This window comes from Cheilinus undulatus, linkage group 19 (assembly GCF_018320785.1).
Source record: "Cheilinus undulatus linkage group 19, ASM1832078v1, whole genome shotgun sequence".
In the NCBI taxonomy this organism is placed as follows: Eukaryota; Metazoa; Chordata; class Actinopteri; order Labriformes; family Labridae; genus Cheilinus; species Cheilinus undulatus.
Genome location: NC_054883.1, coordinates 23,737,032 through 23,759,302, shown reverse-complemented (window position 1 = coordinate 23,759,302; position 22,271 = coordinate 23,737,032). Strand labels below are relative to the sequence as shown.

Sequence of the window (22,271 nt, the reverse complement as noted above, 5' to 3'; positions counted from 1 at the left end):
ATAGAATAACTGATAATAAATATATAAGAAGATTCTGCTTTTGTGTTCAACTTGTAAATCTCATTTATGTATATGTATATGATATTGTATATGTGGTGGTTGTTTTTTAGATGTACTCATATGTTTATGGCTTGCTAACGATTCATTAATGTGATTGTTGGTGCTTTCTGTCCAAAAACTCATATATTTCTAGTCTACTTGTATTGCCTTATGTAGCGGACCTGCCTCTGGCAATATGGCGGCGACGTTGACGTACGGCAAGTCAGTTGTCTTTCTACAGTCTATGGCATGGACATAATATAAGTAAATTATAATATAAGTATGTTATATCTATGGTCTATGGTAGCTACTCGTTTTTTAATTTCGAGTTTTGTTTTTCAAGATTTTTGATCCAACTTGCCTTCCGTTGTGTTTGCCCGTATCATAGCAACCGAAGGGGTGGTAACGTCTCTCTGAGGAAGCGTATGGTTTCCATGGACACTGTTGAGAGCAGCAAACTGTCAGTGGAAGTTTTGAAATAAAAAAGAAACCAAATAAATACGGTAAGTTTGTTGTCTAAAGTTACATTTTCGACGTAATAAGGCACAGTAGGCATGTGTAAAGTGGATTTTATTGAGGGAAAAGGATAACAGTTGTTGTAGTCATGCTAGCCTTAGCTAAAGACTAAAATAATGTAAAGCTAGCACGTTAGCTTGTAACCCTTCTTATTTCAGTGTCATCAAAAGATGAACCAGACAAAAAGCAGTTTGTGTAAAAATTATTGTATATTATTCTTTGTCTTTAAAGTTACTTCATATGACCTGCAGAGCTATATCTGAAAAATTTAGGCGAGGCTACAAGACGTTTAGATAAAGATTCTGAGGATTTAAGGCAATGTATTTTAATGAGTCCATTGCCCTGATGAAATAAAGTCTTTAATCAACGATCCCTCTGAGTGTCTTAGATCTCTTCAATGTATTTTAATATGAATTTGAATATGAATTTATTTACAAGACCCACAATTTAACAAAGCCTCATACATATTTTCAGAACATTCAGAGGTTTGACATAAATGTATAATGTCATTTTAATATAGTGGGTTCTCAGTGGATTAGGTTGGCTTTTCCCCAATATATATTGAGCATAAATGTTTTTGTTAAGATGGTGATTCTGAAGTTACCTTCCTAAATAATACTAAGATTAAAGTAGTAGCTGATTACTCTAAGTGTTGCTTGGTAGGTAATTATCATTTTAACTCTAATATATATTAATGAAAATGCTGATAGATTTTACATATATTGTTGGTATTTTCATGTGGAACTTCCATCTCAAAGTTAATCAGAAATGAATTTGAGCAATGCAAGGCTTCTTGCTGCAGTATTTGCCTCAAAATGTTCAAAATAAGGATTTTTTTATTCTTTTGTTTCAGTGTCAGAATATCACAGCCAGCTATGGGGGTGTCACTGACCAGGGCAGCCCAGTGGACCACCACCAGTTCTGGTACTGGCAAACTGGAGCTCACACCCATAAATGAGTCCTTGTTGAGAGAAATCTTACGCTTTGTGGAACAGTTCAGCTCCCGACACCCGCTGGAGGCAGAGCATGTGTTTGAGGAGCCACTCCGGTGGACTACCACTTTAGTGGCATCTGATTTCAAAACAGGCTATGACATCAGGTTGGTCTAATCATGAAGCAGGCAGCTGGCTGGCTGCTGCTTTCAGTATTACGTGTCTGTGCAGGATATGCTGTCACCATGGTGTCCAAATGTATTTTACCTTGGCTTTAGTCAAAGAAGTATGCTATAATTAATTTGTTTTTCAGCTTCAGTTAGACGAGAGCACATTCCATTTTATTTCATCAGAAGTTCTGCTTTTCTTTCATGCATCTTGGAAGCCAAGAAGTACAAAAACAAAAATAAGGAGCTGATCCCCTTTAGTGCAGTGACATTATAATCTAGAAGGAAATGATGCTTAATATGTATGAAAGAGAGTTATCCCTTTTTGGTGTGTTTTTTGTTCCCTCAGTGACTCAGAAGTACAGTCCAATGAGAAAGACAGTCAAGGGCGTCCACTGTTGCATTTCTCTCCTACTGTTGTTTATGTATGCAACTTCAGCCAAATCACTAAACTGCTTCATCTGGCAGATAATACGAAGCTGGAGGAGGTTCGAGCATGTCTAGAAGGTAAGCATAACCACAGGATGGATTTCAGTCCAATTTGCGTCCTAAGTAGTCCAGACGCCAACATACCTCTATAACCATCAAATTATGTGGAAAACACATGATGAACTAATGGCTGAAAATCTTTTATTGCTAGATGATTTTTTTCTTTTCTTTCTTTAAATACAGAATCATCCCAATTTAGGAACCGAACAGTCTCTGTATTTGAAAATTTGCTAAGAATAATCTTAATTTGTTAAACAGAAAATAGAGGCCTTGTGGGGAAGATTCTTGGGCCCAGCTTTGCTGGCATTTTGGAGAGAGAAGACGCCCATTCAGACGTACTAAACCTGGTGGACAAGATGAAGGAGGAAGGTCAAGGAAGCGCCTTAGAAGTCAAGGTGAAACTCTTCCTACTGCTGCAAAATTTGGATGACCAACTCCTTGACAACTGCCTCAAACAAATATCTGAGTATGTACTTCTTTTCAATATTCACTCTATCTATCTTATGAAAACGAAACTTTACTATTTTCAGCTATCTTCCTCCAATGAGGTCTCACCCGTTTGACTGTGACACGTGGTTGTTTTGAATTGGAATTGTCAGAGGGCATCAGGAAAGGAATGAGTGAGTGAGATAAATTGGATGTTTGTCTTGTTTTGTTTTTCTGCATTTTCATCACAGACAAGTCAGCCTCGATCCCACCACAGTGAAGACAGAAGTGGAGCTGCTGAGACGTTTCTGCAGTGAAGGGGAAAAGAGAGTGTTGAAGTCACTTCGATACACATCAGGTTTGAATTATCTCCACATTTCACTGGGTTGTAAGGAAAGCAATTGCTATTAACACTATTCCATAGCATGAAGAAGTTCCCATTCTGCTGCCACAAAAGCAATGGAAGCCATTATATCTGTCAGATTCAAGTTTAACAAGTCGTTAGTCAGGACATTTATTTTGCTTCAATCCAGTATATTTATCATGCTCTAGTCAAGCATGTGAAAACATAGCAGCTCTTTCTTCAAGAATTGTGCGACTGACTTTTTTTTGTTTTCTTTTTAGATTATGAATTTTCTAATGGCTGCCGAGCCCCTCCATGGAGGCAGGTGCTCGGTGAAATTTGTTATCTTGTGATCGAGCCCTGTGACACTGAGACTCTCTACATCACATGCAGCACTGCTGGAGTTTTTCTCAATGGGGTAAGACTGGGAAGATAAAGTCCTATTGACTACACTAGCTCTAATGGAAATTGAATAATATCTAATATTTCAGTTTTTTCTAATGGAACTATTCATTGATGCAGAACCAGAAAAGCAACTGCAAATTCTCCGCTGTATGTTTTGGTACAGAGAGCTCCAGTTCCTTTAGTGCTGTTATTCAGTCTTGAGTGTAAGAGATAGACCTTACCAAATGTAGCCCAGTGCTCCTCTAAAACAAATAAATTTTGAGACTTTTCTGTCTCGACTTAACTTCACAAAATGTCTCAACAGCTTTTGTCATTACTACCCATGCTCCTCACCTACAGAAGAGGACAAAATTATTTTTTCCCCTGCAAGAAAATTTCCGATTTTGCATAACAATGATTTTATCTTATTTAATTTTTTTTTTTTTTGTAGTAGTAGTATAATCCACAATAAATTTACAGACAGTATAATGTAGATATTTTCTTTTTTTGCATTAACAAACATAAGAACAAAAGAAAACAAATATTTCAGTTTTTAAAGTATTTCCCAGGTGCTATTAAACAGAACAAACAATTTTTAAAACAGCCTTTCCAAACATCGTAGTTTTATTTTGGATTCTTACATTATTTTACTTTGCACACAGAAACAAAATAATCTCATAAACACCAAAATCTACCAGGGTCTAGGTGATTAGCCCCCTTTAAAACTGATCTTTTTGTTTATTATTTTTTTATTTAACCTTTATTTAGCCAGGGAAGTCCCACTGAGATCAAAGATCTCTTTTTCAAGGGAGACCTGACCAAGAATGGTAGCAATGCATAGTTTCAACAGCACATGTGCTCAAACTCACAACAATACACAATAAATATAAACAACAATAATAAAATAATCATCAGTTGGAACAGTGGCATTCAGAGAATGTTGAGCCATGGTGTAAACCACTGTTGTGCAATGGTTTTCTTTAACTGTGTAATGTTCAAATCTTGTAAAATCAACTTAAAACTGAGTTATCTTCACATTTACACACAGTCTAAAATCTTCAATAAGGGTGTGAGCTGTAACTGGAGAAGGCATCATAGCAAAAACCAAAGAAATCAGTTTAGAGTGGAGAAAAATAATTTTTGATTCTCAAAAAGCACAAGAAAGAGCTACAAAGTTATCACAGCTTTCCAAGATTCAAGAACTGGAGTGAGAAGGATAATCAAGAAATTCAGTGAGAGCCACACAGTATAGAACAAGTCTGGCAGAGGTAGGACGAGAAAGATTTCAAAGACTGGAAAGAAAACTAGTGAGTGATATGTCTAAAGAGCCCAGAACAACTGCCAAGACTCTAGGAAAGGACTTAACCAAGTCAGAAATCGTCATCTCAGTGAAAACCATCACTAGAGCCCTGCACAGGAATGCACCAAGAAAACATCCACTTCTGCAGAAGAGACACCTTCAAGCCAGACTGAAGTCTGCTAAGGACCACCTGGAGAAGAATTCTGATACTGGAAGCATGTCCTTTGGTCAGATGAGACCAAACTAGAGATCTTTGGCCATAGAGATGTAGGTGATGTTTGGAGGAAAAAGGGAGAGACGTAAAGTGAAACAGGGCAGTGGGAGGGTTATGCTGTGGGGATGCTTTAGCCTGTCTTTTAAAGGTGGAGGGAATCATGAAGAATGAAGGACATGTATAGACTTGAAAAAAACTGTAGCAAACAGTAGTCAGCAGCTAAACTGGGTCAGGTTTGTTGCTTTGTCTTCAACACAAAAACGACAAAAACATCTGTGACTCCTGTTGAAGAACTACCTCCAGAGACCAAAGTGAACCTTAGTGACTGGCCTAACCAAAGCCCTGACTTGAATCCCATTGAAAATCTGTGGGATAAACTGAAGACCAAGGTCCATGCCAGAAGACCATCAAATCTGGAGAGCTTGGGAGATTGGCCAAAGAAGAATGGGCTGGGATTCCTCAGGAGACGTGTCAGCAAATGCCTGCAGGCTGTTATCCAAATGAAAGGAGACACAACTGACTTGCATCAGTGGGATCACCATTTAAACCCTGGTAGTTTTTGTTTTTTGTGAAATCATGTTGTTTCTGTGTGCAAAGTAGAATTATCAAAGCATCCAAAATAAAACTGGGATGTTTGGAAAAGCGGTGGTAAAAATGTTTGACCTGTTTTCGGCACTATGAAAAAAAGAAATCTTCAATACATTTCTGCATTTTCTTGTGTTTAACTACAGGACATTTATGATTAGATCATTCTTGAGACAAGACTGGAATAATAGAAGGTACAGTCACTGAAATAGTACTTACCATATGTATTGAGCTTATTAAAACAGTTCTGAGTTTCCAAAACTTTAAACACATGCATTTAGTAACAAAGGAATCGGTCTAGAGTGCTTCCCTGCTCATTTCAAACAGATCTTAGTGCACCGTAAGTTCTTCTGACAGCTGTGAGTCTCCCTGTACATCGTTCCAGCTGGAAGGGGCTCCATATTTAAACAGAGTTCAGCCATCTACAAGATTACCACACCCAGTAATAAAACAAAGAGTAGTCTTACATTACATATAACTTCCTTACACTCAGTCTGGGCACGTGCATCACCACAACCCAGTAAAGACCAAGACGTTGATGATATCAGACTTGAATCCATGATGTTTTCTGATGGTATTTTAAGTGTTTTAATAAAAGGGAAATTTAAGTTAAGTTGTACAGGCCTGTATGTTCATAAATATATTGACCAAGTTTTTTTCAGTTCAAATATTCACTATTAGGCTTTCAGTGTCACAGAGAGCTCCCAAATGCCAGAAATCTCCATCAAATGTGTTAGCAATCATTTCTAAGAGAGTATTTTTCATGCTGCTCCACCTTTCACTCTTTCTTTGTCTCTGCTGACAGGCTATAGGTTTCCTCCCCCTGTTTCTTCACCTGGAAACAGTTGGACTGAGGTGGAAAATCCACAACCTTTCACTGAACAGTTGACACTGATGCAAATGAAACCTCAAAGAGCAGTAGTGTCTTACACCTAATTTAGTGGTTTACATGGTTTTACACTTCCTTTTTGAGGCTGCCTGGAGATACTCTGAGCCCTGTAGCTGCAGCTATTCCAGCTGACATGTGGGTCACATTATAATCGTGGTTTGTAGAATTAATGAAGCTGTTTTTCACGTTGTTTTCACAGGCCATAAAACAGGAGGGGGAGGAGAATGGCTACACGCAAACAAGTGATATCTACAAAGACCTGGTCTCTCTTCTGAAGAGCCGATCTCCACATTTTGCTGAGAACATAAACAAGAAGGTAAAGTGAAAATCCAGTTATCATCAGCACCTTCAGACCTCATTATGTATCCTTGAATTTGAACCTCAGAGCTTGATTGTGTGGGCGTTAAATGCCTCTTTGTCTCATGAACAAGGTCCTTCTCTCTACATCTCTGATTTGAGCTCTGATGCGGGCTGACTCATATTCGTAAACAGAGTTAGGATTGTGTAATCAGTGTCTGTGCTGTTCCCTGTTAGTGAGCTAGTGTCTGCTTGTCACTGTGTTGAAAAATTCCTGAAGCGACCACCTTCGTGTTTCCAACATCAAAACAGCACAGCCACTATCCCAAACAGCACACACCTCCTCGACACAACCACGTGTAGACACACAAACACTCATCTCTAGACACTCAAATATGCAGGATTTTTTCTGAAGGGCTACTTCCTGCTTTGGTGATTTGACAATTTAACAAATCACCTCAATAATAGATTCCAGCTGGATTCAAAAATCTGTTTATCATTTGAAAATGTGATCTTTTTTTCTCACTTAGACTTGGTTTGTTGAAAAATATATGGTGATTAGAGGCTCATCAGAGACTTTAATGAGCTGTAAATTCATGGTTCCATCAATTAGAGCACACCGTCTGAAGAGTTCAGCTTTTTTCTGGTCAGTCCACCGAATATTTTCCCAAAAGTCTTGGGGATCATCAGGATGTTTTTAGTCAAATGTGAGACGAATCTTTGTGGGTTTTTTGGTCAGCAGTGGTTTTGGCCTTGGAACTCTCTGTGGATGCAATTTTCGTCCAGTCTCTTTCTTATTATTAAATCATGAACATTGACCTTAACTGAGTCAAGTGAGGCCTGCAAGTCTTTAGATGTTGTTCTGGGTTCTTTTGTATCCTCCTGGATGAGGTGTTGATGTGCTCTTTGAGTCATTTAGGGAAGGTTCTGACTGGGAAGGTTCACTACTGTTAGAGGTTTTCTCCATTTGTGGATAATGGCTGTCACTATGTTTGGCTGGAGTCCCAAAGCCTTGGAAATGTCTTTGTAACCCTTTCCAGACTGATAGATGTCAGTGACTTTGTTTCTCATCTGTTTTTGAATTTCTTTAGATGGTGCCAAGATGTGTTTGAGATCTTTTCGTCTACTTGCCAGACAGGTTCTATTTAAGGGATTTCTGGTGTGTGTGTGTAGGGGTGTGGGTGGGTGTGTATGTGTGTGTGTGTATACTTTTTCACATAGGGTCATGTAGGTTTGGATGGCTTTTTCCCTTAATGAATGAAATCATCATTTTAAAACTACATTTAGTATTTACTCAGGTCATCTTTGACTAATATTCAAATCTGTTTGATGATCTGAAATGTTTTAGTGACAAATATGCTAAAAATTAGAAATCAGCAAGGGGGCAAGTAGTTTTTCGGAAGTTATGTACAGCTTTTAACCTCTTCTGAAGCAATTAGGCAGATTTTAAGGACTGGTCAAATGAGGGGAAGGTATTTCGGTTAAATTTTAGTCCAACCAAACAATGGAACTGTGTAAGTTACTTCCAAGGACATCTCAGTGTGGGGTTTAACTTTGAACAGTAAGATTGTACTCTCACATAGCTGCAGATGAATGGTGCCAGGCTGAACAGAGTAAAAAAAAAAAAAAAAGAAATTCAGGCTTTTATGTTTTACGAGGCATATGTGAAGAGTGATGCCCTGAGTCTTAACAATCTAAAAATGATGGACAGCTGCAGTAAAAAAATGCAATGAGGTTGTTTGAGGAGGCACAAATCATTCTAGTCTATGTCCTCTGGATTATTTCCCTCCTTTGATATTCCCCTCCCAGTGTCCTGATACTTATGTTTCACTCTCTCTTCTTCTAATCATCCTCATATGATGGGGTCAACTTTAAAACACAATACTTTGAAATCCACTTGATTGATTTGTGATGACAGCAATCAAATAGTACAACATGCATCCTGAGATAGTAAGTAATGGCGTTCATTCTTGATATGATCCATTCCAGTTGCACGTTGAAGGTTTAATACATGGAGCGTCTGTCAGAAACACAATCTGGCATGGCTTCGACTCAGTTCCCTGATTGCAACTCAGAAAGTTGAACTTGGAAGGTGATAGCCAAAGATAACAACACCTAATCTCTAAACATATCTGTGCGTATTCCCAATGTGAGGAAGCGGGTCTCTTTTAACAGTTTTATTAGATTAGACAGCCTCAATCAGACAAGCAGAGGCGGCCAAAGGAGTCAAGGGCTGCAGAACTGGAGGAAGCAGACTTGCCTTCGCTGTTCTGTATTGTGGATTCATTTTGACATCACAGCGTGATTGGAAATTGGACATGCTGCGTATTTGCATGCACAAAATGCTCCCTGAAAAGCAGAGAATTCCCCTGGTTGTAGATTTGTTTTCCTCATCCATATTGTGAAATTAATACGGACTGTTTCTCTGTCATAATCAGTCAGTGGTGGCTTCCTAAATCTTGCCACTTACAGATGTTTTATGGCTGATGACTTTGGGTTTACTGCCCCGTTGATTTTCTATCAGTGTGGATTAAGAAATTAGGCACAAGTCTACCACAAGCATATGTAAATAGTTTATATTTTATTAGTCAAATGCTTGGAAAATATGACAAATTAAGAAACGGGAAAACCATGCAGGCGTCACTTCTGCTTAACACAGTGCTTGTCTTTAAGCCTGCAGCTCTTTAAGAATCAGAAAGGTACCTGTGATAGAACTTTTTACTGTGACATGTCAAGGAATTCTGAGTGTTCCCTTCTGTGTGAGTGTGTGGACTTTGTCCATTTCACATATAATAGAATTAAAGAAGGTTTGTTAGCCTAATAAAGTCAGACTGTGCGTCTGTGGTTTGGTGAGTTGACTTGTATGTTTCCAATAGCAGGTCACTTTGTGTTTTATGAAAAACAAGTCCTTGGAAAAGTGATTAGGCATTCTTGGCAGCAGCTTGCACATGAACACAAGCCATAGAAATACATCTTAATTCTTTTTCCTCTGCCCTTAAAAAACTGTAGAGCCCTTAACAAACAATGACAGTCTGAGCTTTTTCTGCAGCGCAGGTGTCTGTGATTAAAAACTCTCCTGCCTGCAAACCATTCATATGCGTCTTACTGGCATCCATGTATAGGTTGTTAAATTTGGTATAAGACCTTCAAAACTACAAAAAATCTAAATAAGAGTGACACAAAGGCTTATTTTGTCTTTGCCAAGCTGCAAGGTTTTAAGTGGAGGAATGTACAGAAACAATAAACTTTTGATATTGTTCAGCCAATCAACAGACGGGGACGTCATCTATGTAAAGCACTGGCAAAGTGTTATTTTAATCCAAGTTCCCCATAAAGACTGGATTGTTATGCAGGCCTGTACAAGGCTTTTATGTGAGTTTTATGTTTTGCATGTGTCACTGATACTGCTCTGCAGTTTTATTTCCCTCTACTGGAGTGAACTCGCCAACACTATGTCATACATTTAAACTCAATTTGTCAAAAATAATGAAGAGAGAACCATCATGATGATTATTGGATAAAAGCTCTTATCCTTACAAGAAAGTAAGGTGAACATAAGAATGGCTGCACTTTATAAGCATCATTCAGAAAAATTTATACCCCTCAAACATATGGTTTTAAATCCAAATTTATTGTATGTCACCCCAGAAGAGTTTCAGTGCAAATTGAAAGAGGTCTGTCTCCTCACTCTCCAGCCTTTGTCTTTTTCCACTTACCAACAGGATTTTGCAGCTCAAGAACTTCCATCAACACAAAAGATCCCGCATGTGGAATCGGTTGATGCGGAGGAACAAGGCCAACCCCAGAGGTCTTACGAGCAACAGGAAAAGAATGTGCATGAGAAGTGGAGACAACACGCGCCGTACAAGGCAGGCGGCAAGAAAAAATACGAGCCATGTCCGAGATGGAGGAATCTCGGCCTCATTTCTCCATGTGGGTATGTGATAAGTCCTGTCATAAGATGGAGTTTCTTCAGGGTGATGTGTGAGGTGGGTGTCCCTCTTGTTAACGACTTGAGCTGTCGATGAAAGTGATGCCAAGCTTTCGTCACATGTGCTTAAAGCATCTGCCAGCACCCGCACATTACAAAGACAGTTATATGGTTTTAAATGTTAGGGTAACTGCAAATATTCCTAATTACACATTGATCTCAGTTAATAAATACGTTAGCAGTGCAGAAACATTTTCTGCCCAATTTCAGACAGAAATCTTGGGAAAAAGTCTTAGAAGAAATCCCCAAAAGATCTATCACATGTGGTCTTTGATTGATAAATAGATCTAGCATGGGCTGAGCTGTTGCAGCTGTACTTTGTGATAACTGTACCCATTTGAGGAGAAACTGGCTCAAGATAAAAGTGTCTAAATTGAAAGAAAGTGCCAGCTGAACCCTTGTCTCGTATTGTTAAATAATGATTATGTTAAGAAAATAACCATTTTCAAAATAGAAGTAGGCATAATGACTCTTATTTCACATCATTATAGCAAAGCAGAAGAAAAGAAAACCAGTAAGAGTCCCGGCAATGAGAGGTCTGGGGAAAAGCTGAAGAAAAAGTCAGCACTGGGAGCCAAGAGCAAGATGAAAGCAGAGTTGTCTGCGCCCTCTTTACCTGTCCTACGCCTGTCCTCCCAGAAGAAGATGTAAGTTTAGAATTTTTGCCCCTTTTTAGAGTCTGAAGTACTATTACCACGGGACTAGAATTACCTGCAGACCTCTGATAATTTGTGAATTACCTCCCTGACATCAGTGTTTTGCACGGGTTAAGCGAAGTCTGTAATGTACTCAAATTTACAGACATTTCTAAAGGAAAACCTTTGGGTGCTGCATGGCTGAAGCTATGAAAATGCACTAACTGTAATCTTACCTAACTCCTTTTTTCCTACGATAAATTAATTTCTTCTTATATATGGAAAGGCAGGACCCCCAGGATTAAGAGAGAGTTTTTACAAAGGCACAGATCTGTTGGTGGATTGTCGCTGTAGATTCAGGAACTAACATTAGACTGGTGTGAACTTGAAGCCAAATCCTGTTGCTCCACCTCTCTTTTGGCTCTTTTCACATCTAAACTGCCAATTCGACCAACCTTCTCATTCAACCCAATTGTTATTTCCAAGTTAAGAATCTGGCTCCAGTTCAGATGTGCTTTTGGACTCCAGGGGTTATCTAGCCATAGTACCATACATAAGACCCCCCCCCCACACACACACACACACTAATGAGGCCTTTTCTCTATTTCAGAGATCAGGCCTTGTTAGACTAAGTGATCTTGACATTAAAGATGTGCAACTTAAGTGAATTGTGTGTAATATCTCACTCAGCGAAATCCCGTTTATTCCAATACTTTCAGGTCCGCAACTGACTAAACAATGCCTCTGTCCCCAACATTCCTCTGAGCTCTGTAATTGATTCAATCTTGGGCATCACCGTGAACCAGAGAGGCCTTTTTATTAAAAAAAAAAAATCCGTAGTTTAATTTCCAAACTCACAGAGACCTTTTTTGGTTCATATTACAGACACAGGATTAAAAACACAGACACAGTGCAATTATTACAAATTAGCAGAGTTTCCTTGGTAATACTAGTCCTGTGAAATAGGGCATAAGGAGGGTTTCTGGTGGTTTCTGGTTCTGAGTTACCTAAACTGTAATGAGATTCCTAGGCTGGTACAAGGAGCCGAATGTTTTACTTGAAGTGGATTTTTGTTGAGGAAAGTATAACCTGCAAAAAGAGCAAGCATCAATGCAGGTTTTTCTTCCTCCTGCTCTCTGCAGGTGTTCTTCCTCAGCTGTTTAAATACTTTCCAATATAAATACACCAGTAGCATCATAAATTAAGGCCAGCCCCTTTTCCTGATAACATTCTTTACTGCTCATCACTTAGTGTAAAGGCAATAAAGACCCCGGGGTGCATTCACTCAATCACAAGCATGAAAACCACCCAGAATAAAGGTCTTGTCCTCTTCAGTGTTTATCATGTTGATTTGTGGAAAACATTCGCTCATAACGGCTGGCTTCTTCTGATATTAAGCTCCCCTGGCAATGCTATTTGTACATACATGGAAAATGTCTCTCAGCGGTCCCATTTGAATACGTACCAAATTTCATTGCTCCACTGTGCACAGTTTCATGATCCTGTTGTCCAGCGACTTTAAAAAGCCATCTGCAAATTTGTTTGCATCAAATCTTTGCTCTGTGTTTAATGATGACTCCAGTCCTCTCATGTCATTGTTCCAATCTTTACTTTCCTGCTGCTCAGTTTCTGAGGAAGTCAGTGCACTTGACACTTGATTTGTAAAATCTTTGATGTGTCTTCTTGTGTGGGAAGGCCTGGCTGTTTTTCCAATTCAAACATAGGGAAAAGAGATTTTGTGAGTTTATATTCTCATCCTTTTGTCCGGCTGTATATTTCATAGTTGATACAATATCCTACACCTTTATAGATCGTTATCTTTGGTTTAAAGTAGTCTGCTATCTGCTCTGGTTCGTTCAGTAAGACCCCAGCAGGAGCCATGCAAGTGGACGTTTTCAGTGTGAGTTCATCTGAGAGTGAGGAGGAGGAGGAGCAGCCAGAGCGGCGTCCAGAGAGCAACACAGACCTTCCGTCTGAATACTGGCAGATCCAGAAACTGGTCAAGTACCTCAAGGTATGCAAAGCTGCACTCCTATATCCCCTCTATTGATTCAAACCCCAAATACTGATCTGTACAGAGAGCTGCACATCAACAGACAGGAAACAATAAAGCTCTAGCTCTTTTCCTGTCATCAGAATAAAAATTTGATGCTATTCTGAGTCTATATTTAACTTTAAAAACCACTCTAGAATTTCAGTGCATGGAAAATCAGATTTAGAAATGCAGGGTAAAATAGCTGCTATCACAAATGGTAATTTTGCAATAACATAATCATAATCACATAACCTTCACTTGTCAGCTCTGTTTCAGCCATAAAAAAGGTGTGATTAGTAAGTAAAAGCATGTTGGATAAACTGCTGCATAGGTTGCTCCTAGTTTCACTGGCGTTTTGTAGGAAGATGCTTATTGAAGTGGTTAGCTCTGCTTGTGGATTCCTGGCGTCCGACACGGACCTTTTTGGTTTCACATGTGAGCCAGAGCACGGGAAGAGAGCTGTCTGACGGCAGCAGCTGTATGCACTGTTTGCCCACACCGCAGAAGCATAAAAATGAAGCGCTCCCTCTGATAGGTCTGACAGGGCATATGGTGAATATTAATGTGTCAAAACATGGAAGGAAAGGAAAGAGGATAGAAACGCCAATGACCCAGACTGGCTGGGAATATCTTGAACCACTTTAGAGATAACTCTACCTTACTCAGTTATCCTTATTATCTATTTATCAGGACACTGTCATTACGCAGCTTATGTTAAAACAGATGCCGTTTGCTTTATTTTGACAGGAAACTGTTCTGTTTTCTGTTACAAACATGGCCATAAGAGGGGATAAAGTGGAGAGCTTTCTGGGGCCTAGCCAAAAGGGGGCCCATGGAGGTCAGAAAAGTCATGGTCCATTGTAAAGTTAAGCTGTGATATCCATATTTTATATCTATCCTGAATAATAACCACTCTAATAAAAGCAAAAAAAAAAAAAAAAAAAAAAAACCAATTTATTCCTGCTGCACCGCAATACAGCCTTTTTCAAATTATAAACAATCTTTCTTGACATAGATTTACCTTTTTAATGGTAATGTTACCATTGTTGATAAGCAGATTGACTAAAATATTTGGAAAGTAATGCCAGGTTTTATATCTAAGTCATGATGTGCACAAATGTCAGGATACCAGAGAACAAAGTAGAAGGAACTAAAATAGCTATAATGGTATTATAATCAAATCATTGTGAAATAAAGCCAAAAAATGGCAAAAATGGGTTGTAAGAGGCAAAATATTTTGGCAATAGGTGGTGAAAAATAGTAGGTAAGTAAAATAGTAGTCGGTAAAATAGGTAAGATGGGGCAAAAATGGGAAAACAGTTGCAAAAATGGGTAAAGAAAGGCAAAAAGTGACAAAAGTGGGAGAAAAAAATAGAGAAAAGCTGTTAAAAGTGACAAATATGGGTAATAATTAGCATAAACAGGCAAATAAAGACAGAAATAGGTTCAAAGTGACAAAAAATTGCATCATAGATAATTAAAAGGGGTTAAAGGTGGGGAAAAAGTGATTAAAAATAACAAAATTGTGATAAAAGTGGAAAACATGGGTTAAGAAAGCCAAGAAAGAGGCAAAAATTGAGAAATACAAAATGGTGACTAAAGCAGATAACAGTGGCAAAAATGGGCACGAGTGTGAAAAATTTTGATAAAAGGCAAAACTGGGATAAAAGTGGGTGGGTTTAAAAAGGCAAAAGAGAGATCAGAAGTGGCATAAATTGGAGAAAAAATGGTGAAAAGTTGTTTAAAGTGGCAAAAATAGGCAAATATTGACAAGATACTGGTTCAAAGTGGCAAAAAGGTTTGCTCAAGCAATGAAAAAGGGGTCAAAAGTAAAAAACAATCAGCAAGCAGTGGCTAAAATTGACTTAATAAACAGAAATGGTTTAAGAAATAAAAAGAAAGATGGAGAAGTGACAAAAATGGGTGAAAAAATGTTGAAAAGCAGTTAAAAGTTACAATAAAAGGCAAATAGCAAAAATCATTTCAAAGTGGCAAATAGATTCAAATCAGCAAAACAGTGGCAAAACAGGGGGGCTTAAATAATGAAATTGTTTAAAAGAAGCGAACATGTTGAAAAATGGATGAAAACTGATGAGAATGAGTTAAAAAGTGGCATGAATAAACACTTTGAACATCAGAACCCATTATTAGCTTTGCACACTTTTCAGCTCCAAAATTAAGTAACTGTTAGACAGGATGTGAACATTAATTCTACTGATTCAACACACATGCATTGATATCATCAATAAATCATAACTGGGGAGGGCCCATTTACTGGGTGTTTCAGGGGCCCAGCCAACTCTGTGGGCAGGCCAGATCTAAGAATAGAAATCTTTAAATGCTGCATCTTTACTTGAAGAAATAAACTACTTTAATGTGTTTCAATAAGCATATCACATTACATAGTTATTTAGTGCATGGAATTTTTTATATCACTATCAGACTGGGTTCTGTGGCTTTGTGCAAAATGCAACCAAGAGAATCTTTTATAGAAAACACTGCTGTTAGATCCAACTCCAGTTAGATATTTTCAGCTTAGTAAAATGGAATATAATAGAAGGAAATTCCCGCTTTAAATGCAGGCTTTTATTTCTCCCAGAAAGGAAAAAGAAGATGGAAATGATATGAAACAGGCAAATCAAAATAAAAACTCTTCAGTGTGATTGTGGTGTGAGTTTCAGGGTTGTGTACGTTCCTCCTTCTACAAGATGCAGCGCTGCAGTTACCAACATGTCCCTGCTTTTCTATCTGTCTGGAAACCACACAGTGCAGTTATTTATGGGGTTTGTCCAGTAGTCATTTTATAATATCATTACCATCAGACGCTGAAACTCACCCAGAGCCAAGTTAAATATCTGTTTTATTTTAGGAGGGGATCTTTTTTCCCTCCTTTCCTTGCACTATAGACAGCCGTTTGTACTCGAGGAAGTTTAACACTTTCAGAAAGCGACACACGGATGTTCTGTTTTGTGTTTTAATGATATTTTTGTAGGAATGTTTGCCTAGTATTTCTAAGTGTTTGTTTTTATACTTGTATGACTGGAAATCTGTGCCGTGTAAAAGGGTAACATGGCTTCTCACAGAATTCAGCATGTAGATTAATGTCTGTATCTAACAGGCATGGAGCTTCAACAGTAGGTCTGTGTTTGTGTGGATACATATGTGCATGGAAGAAGATTTCTGCAGCGTCGAAAGAGAGCTTTTGAAATCATACACTTTTTAGTCTTAGATGCCCTAGTGATATGTTATAAACAAACATTTTATCATGCTTTATATATAGGCATGAATACTTACAGACTAGTTTGCATAAATGTGCAAATAAAGACAAAAATAGGCTCAAAGTTTCAGAAATTGATGGTAATAAGTGGTAAAAAGTAGTCAAAGTGTGGCACAATAAGGTCAGAGGGGGCAAAAATTGGATAAAAGTTGCAAAAATAGGTAAAGAAAGCCAAATGGGAGGCAAAAAGTGGCAGAAATGGGAGAAAAAAAGGTAAAAAGTGGTTCATAGTGGCAAATGGGCATCTGAAATAATGAAAAGGGGTTAAAAAGTGGGGAAAAATAGTTAAAAGTGACAAACTTGAGTGAGCAGTGACAAAAAAAAATTTAAAAGACAAAATTGGATAAAAGTTTAAAAAATGGGTTAAGAAAGCCAAAAATGAGGCACAAGTGGCAGGGAAGGGTCAAAAATGGCAGAAACTTGAAAAGTTGCAAAAATGGGCAAATGTCTGCAAATCAGGTTCAAAGTGGCAACAATGGGTGGCTCAGATAATGAAAAAGGGGTTTAAAAGTTGAAAAAGAAGTTAAGAGCGTCAAAATTGAGCAAGCAGTGGCAAAAATTGGCTTTAAAAAATACAGAAATGGGTTATGGAAGGCAAGAAAGGCAAAAATAGCAGAAATGGGTAAAAAAATAGTGAAAAGCGGTTAAAAGTTGCAAAAATGGGCAAATAGCAGCAAGAATGGGATCAAAGTGGCAAAAATAGTGGCAAAAATGGGTGGCTTAAATTATGAAAAGGGGTTAAAAGTTAAAAAAAAACAACAAAAAGTGGCAAAAATTGCCTCATATATAGGAATAAATACTTACAGGCTTTTTTCAGTAATTGTATCGTCAAGATAAGAGAAGATATATTTTAATGTCTCAGTAGGGAAATTAGTCCTGGACTCCATCCCACAGTTACAAAATCAATAAATTCATAAGATCCCAAAACACATCACATTACATCCTGTAACAGCAGCAGTTCTATCTGATAATTTTCCAAATGTACATAAAAACTTTCTGGGGCACAGATGGATGAGCATTTAGGTCGCGTCTCATGCACACGGAAAGTCTGTGGCTTCTTTCCTGCATGTCTCAACCCCACTCTCTCATCCCTATTTACAACTCTATCCATTGTAAATAATAGCATAAGAAACCCAGAATATCTCTTAAAATGACTGTGTGGCACATCTTATATTACCTGTTATTCAGAAATTTAATAGACATAGGTGCAAATGAATGTTTAATTGGTTCGGCTTGGTCTTAGGGATGCTAAATCCTCTTCCTGTGGGTAAGAGCTGAAACTTAGAATGAAGACTGAGTGTTGGATTCAAACAAAATTTTCTGTGCCTGCTTTACAACAGACTGCCCCATAGAGTGTTTGGAGAGATGGGTGCTTTTTGACACCCATGATTTTTATTGCAGTATGCACGAGACAAACAGCATGAAGACCTCAGCTGCAGGGTTCTTGTATTTTTGGTTGCATAAGAGTAAAAAAACAGTGTACAAAACTTGAGCATTTTGTTGTTCTAGCAAGGTTCCCCATTTTTAAAAATTTGTTACATGCACAGCTTCAAAGATGACAAAATATCGCGTTTCAGCTTCATTTAAAATTCATCAGTTATGTAAAAATGTCATTTCACAGGATTAAGTGAAAAAAACAAGTCTGCTTAGACACAAAATTAAATTATTTTTCTTCTTATTGGGGCTATTAGGATGAATCTCATTACACACAATTAAGAAAGCTCCAAAATTAGAGCGCAATTATTTTTAAAAAACTTTGATTAATCACATGCCCTGTTTTCCCTTTTTAAACACTTTGATGAAGCCTCATCAGCGTCTTTCTGCAGCCACAGTGATGTAAAATAAGTCCACCGCTGCTCCTTAATATCTTATTTCACTTTTAATGTCACAGACAGCTCAGTAGACAAGTCAAAAGTCCCCTGAACCTTACAAAGGGCTTAAAGTACTCCAGCACTCCAGCTGCCCAAGAAACTTTTTGCTGCTGTAAACTGGAATTTCCCCTTGTGGGACTAATAAAGGAATATCTTATCTTATCTGATCTGATCTGATCTGATCTGATCTTATCTTATCTTATCTTATCTTATCTTATCTTATCTTATCTTATCTTATCTTATCTTATCTTATCTGATCTGATCTGATCTGATCTGATCTGATCTGATCTGATCTGATCTGATCACCATGTAGACACAACTTTTTAGGCCAGGAGAGAGCACTTTCTTACCGCTGGTGGCATGCAGAAGGCTAGCTCCCTTGAGAACACCCTGTACAGTCAAGCGCCCAGGTCCTTTGGTTTGTGGCATAAACTACCAAAACACTCCTTGTTCTGTCCACTTTCTTCCATCAGTGGCCAGCCCCTGGCAGGTTGGTGGTTTATGTGTAAGTGTAAATCAGAAATGTGCATAATGAAAAATAGAATAAAAATTTGAAAATGTCAGTCATACAAAGCATGAAATATTGAAAGTAAAAGTTTGTAAAAACACTGTCAGTAATTCATGGAAACTAGACTGGAAATAATCTTGAACCAATGCTGTTCAAGGAGCTGATTGTAGTAATTAAGGATGAAGAACTGATGACATAACATAGTCACTAAATAATGTCTTTGTGTTTTGTGACTCTGTTTAATAAAAGACAAAATTCTCCAGCTGCTGTCTATTATACTGGCCCATGTCTTTCTAAACATAAAACAATTTTCATATTTTAGTGATACAAATATTATGTCTGATAAAAAAAATATGTTGCCGGTTCACATCTAAACATTTACAGTAAATACTGTGTGTAATAAACATGTTTGTTATTTACTCCTCTTTCTTTTCATGAGAAAATGCCCCTTTTCTAGTCTCTCCTGAGAAGATGATTCTCCAGGAGGGTTTTAGAAACTACATCCTTTATGTAGAGCCTTTAAAATGTCTTCCTACAGCTCTGAATTCACCTTCAGCGTAGAAATAGTTTCTATAAACAAGCCAAGCTGTCCTTCACACATGCTCTGTGTTCGGTCCTCATTAAGGGTGCTCCCCCTCTGCTGGGCAGTAACAGTACTACTGCTCTCATGAGAAACATTCTTCTAATTGCTCCACACTAATCCTGTCTCCAGTGAACAAGAGCCAGAATCAGCTCATTTTCTCAACTATTTATAGCTCATTATGCTCTAGATAGAGAAACATTTTCAGTATTTTTAAATACTTCATCAATCAGCCAAAATGAATCATGCACTGTAAGTGATTGTAATATCTACAGCATGTCTTTTTCAGGAGAATTACTTGCAAAAATATTTGTATCATTGAATTCTAAAGCAACGTTTTGCTTCACTTTTATCTCTTTATGCAACTCAGGCTGAAAATTGGGATATTTTTTGTCAAGTATGAAGCATAAAACAAACCTGCAATCCTGCAGTATCTTTTTTTATACTGGGGCAGACTGGGTTTGTTCTTGTCATTAGTACTCTTCCCTCTATGTCTGCTGCTCGCTGCAGAAAAGTATGAAACCTCATACCTCCTCTATGGCCTGACTCTTCTCTCTCACACAGAGCTCTACGAAGCGCTCACAGTCACCACCTGTGCATCAAAAATACAAACTCAACTGCACCTCATCATATATAATATGCACATTAACACTTTCTGGATCAAATCAAACCCAAAAATCCATTCATGGAGACAGTACTCTCACTAAATGTTATCATAAAAGGGGCCTGAGATTATCAGGGTGTCACTGATGACCTGGGTATCCCAGCATGCTGAGTACAGAGTTCAGACAAGACAGGCTGCATCTGTAGAATCTAGTCTGATGTTCAACAAATTCCAGAGTAGTGCTCCTGTTTTGGTAGGCACGACTGGTTGCATTTCTGTTGTGGGGTATTTACCTGGTACTAGGCTCTATGCTCAGCAGGGTGTGACGTATTTCCAGGGGAAAATTAGACGGCCTGAAATCTTCCAACGATACGTGCTAAGCAAAACCAGACCTACTTTCATCGTTCTACAAAAATAGACCGTCCTATACTGCATTTATTTGTCAGGGTTTTTTGTTTGTTTTTTTCAATTGTCATTTGTGTTTACTCTTTATCACGATGGCATCCAAATGTGCTAAAACTATATTTCAAAAACGGGTTAATAGCACTTAGGACATCTTTGCTGTGTGCTGCACTGTACATCTTCAGCTAAATTCAACTTGTCATCAACAGTCACCTCGGGTAACAGTGGGTAAACTGCAACAAATCTGCCATCATACACCATTCTCTTCTGCATTAAATCTCTTGACGGGAAGTTTAAGAGTGTGGAAGTGATGCATGCATGGAGACCATTAGGTTCCTAATATTGCTGCTAACTTTGCCAAGAGTTTTGCATATGGTTTAATCTTATTTAAAAAAAAGACTTTCATGGCTCTGTTGATGTCTATTGTTGGTGTGTATCTGTCTGAATAACCATCTCTGGTTCAAAATTTTGTTAAAAATTATGTTTTTGTGGACTCCCATGAAGTTTTGTCCAGATGTTCTTGGAATAGTTTGATCAGTATGGGATATTTACATGCACAACGATTATCAAGGGAAAATTCTCCATTCTCTGGTATGGCAGTCGATATGGGTACATTTTTTAGACCTAATGATAATTGATCAGATGTTTTTTTAGATTTATTTTGGGTATTTTATGCCTTTATTGACAGAGGAGGACAATGGAGAGAATTGGAAAAGGGGATGAGAGACTTGGGGAGAGACATGCCAGAAAGTGCCACAGGTTGGATTGGAGGGCCAGCTGTGTACATTGGGTGTGCCTTAAACCACTAGGCCACCTGCACCTCATTTGATCAGACTTTTTCTTCAGACATGCAATGCTGAGGAAGGGCCCAGAATTAACACTCCCCAAAAGCCAAATGCAGGTAGATTTTCTATTAGGTGAAAAAACTTCAGAGAGCTACAGTATGTGCTGTATGCAGACTACAGCCTTCCAGAAAGTAGAGCTACTTTGATAGTGTGGAAGTGGTTAGGATGCAAAAGGTCAGACCTCAACCAACACAACACTGCTGCTTCTACCTTGTTGCAATTAACTCACAAATTAGTCTGTCGGCAATGACAGTAGCTCATTAGAAAATAAGGTTGAGAAAAGACCTTCATTTTGTTTGTACTCATCAATGCTGCAACCACATAAATGTTGTTGGATTTTTTATATCATCGTAAACATCATCACTGTAACCTTCCTTGAAATAATGTGATACCATTTTTAGGGAAAAAAACAAAAACGGCAGCAGAGTAGGTCATGACTTGCAGATTCTAGGCAAAGCTACCATACGCCAGACAAACCGGTGCATAGATATTACACTACTTTTTCCTTATATTGTCCAGGGGTCCAATAGTGGTTGAATTGGTTCCACTTTGAGCATCTGCCCCTATCATGCTCAAAGAGTCAAATATCTTTCACCATAAAAGATCGTCAGATGTTCTCAATGTTTAAAAGAATGTCGACAGTACTTCAAGAGCAGAGCTAACAGAAAATGAAAGCACATGATCTGTTTTCTGTTCCCCCAGCTATCACTCCAAAACATAGCTCTTTTTTTAGTTGTTTTTACAAGGTACGAACCTCTCCTGCTGAATCCTTTGAAGAGTGAGAACGGAGGACATAAAGGAAGCAGTGGATCCACTGCTGTTAATGGGCAAATGGTTCACATTTAGTCTAGCATCATGATATGGAGAACACATGTGGCTGTTATCCTGCTGTGTCAGAGCACCGCTCTGTGAAGGAGATATGATCAAACACCACTTGAGTTT

General features: G+C 38.2%; 1 protein-coding gene across 1 annotated transcript in view; it reads left to right on the top strand.

Moving 5' to 3' along the window:
- The first annotated feature begins 461 nt into the window (after nt 1–461).
- The window catches only part of odad2 (outer dynein arm docking complex subunit 2), a 59,963-nt gene continuing 38,153 nt past the window's right edge, over nt 462–22,271 (top strand). Inside the window, exons 1-10 of the mRNA XM_041814519.1 lie at nt 462–542; nt 1,409–1,654; nt 2,004–2,161; nt 2,402–2,609; nt 2,821–2,927; nt 3,194–3,330; nt 6,484–6,600; nt 10,304–10,518; nt 11,064–11,219; nt 13,068–13,221. Coding sequence (XP_041670453.1) covers nt 1,431–1,654; nt 2,004–2,161; nt 2,402–2,609; nt 2,821–2,927; nt 3,194–3,330; nt 6,484–6,600; nt 10,304–10,518; nt 11,064–11,219; nt 13,068–13,221 — 1,476 coding nt within the window. The 5' untranslated portion in view covers nt 462–542; nt 1,409–1,430. The remainder of the gene's footprint in view (nt 543–1,408; nt 1,655–2,003; nt 2,162–2,401; nt 2,610–2,820; nt 2,928–3,193; nt 3,331–6,483; nt 6,601–10,303; nt 10,519–11,063; nt 11,220–13,067; nt 13,222–22,271) is intronic.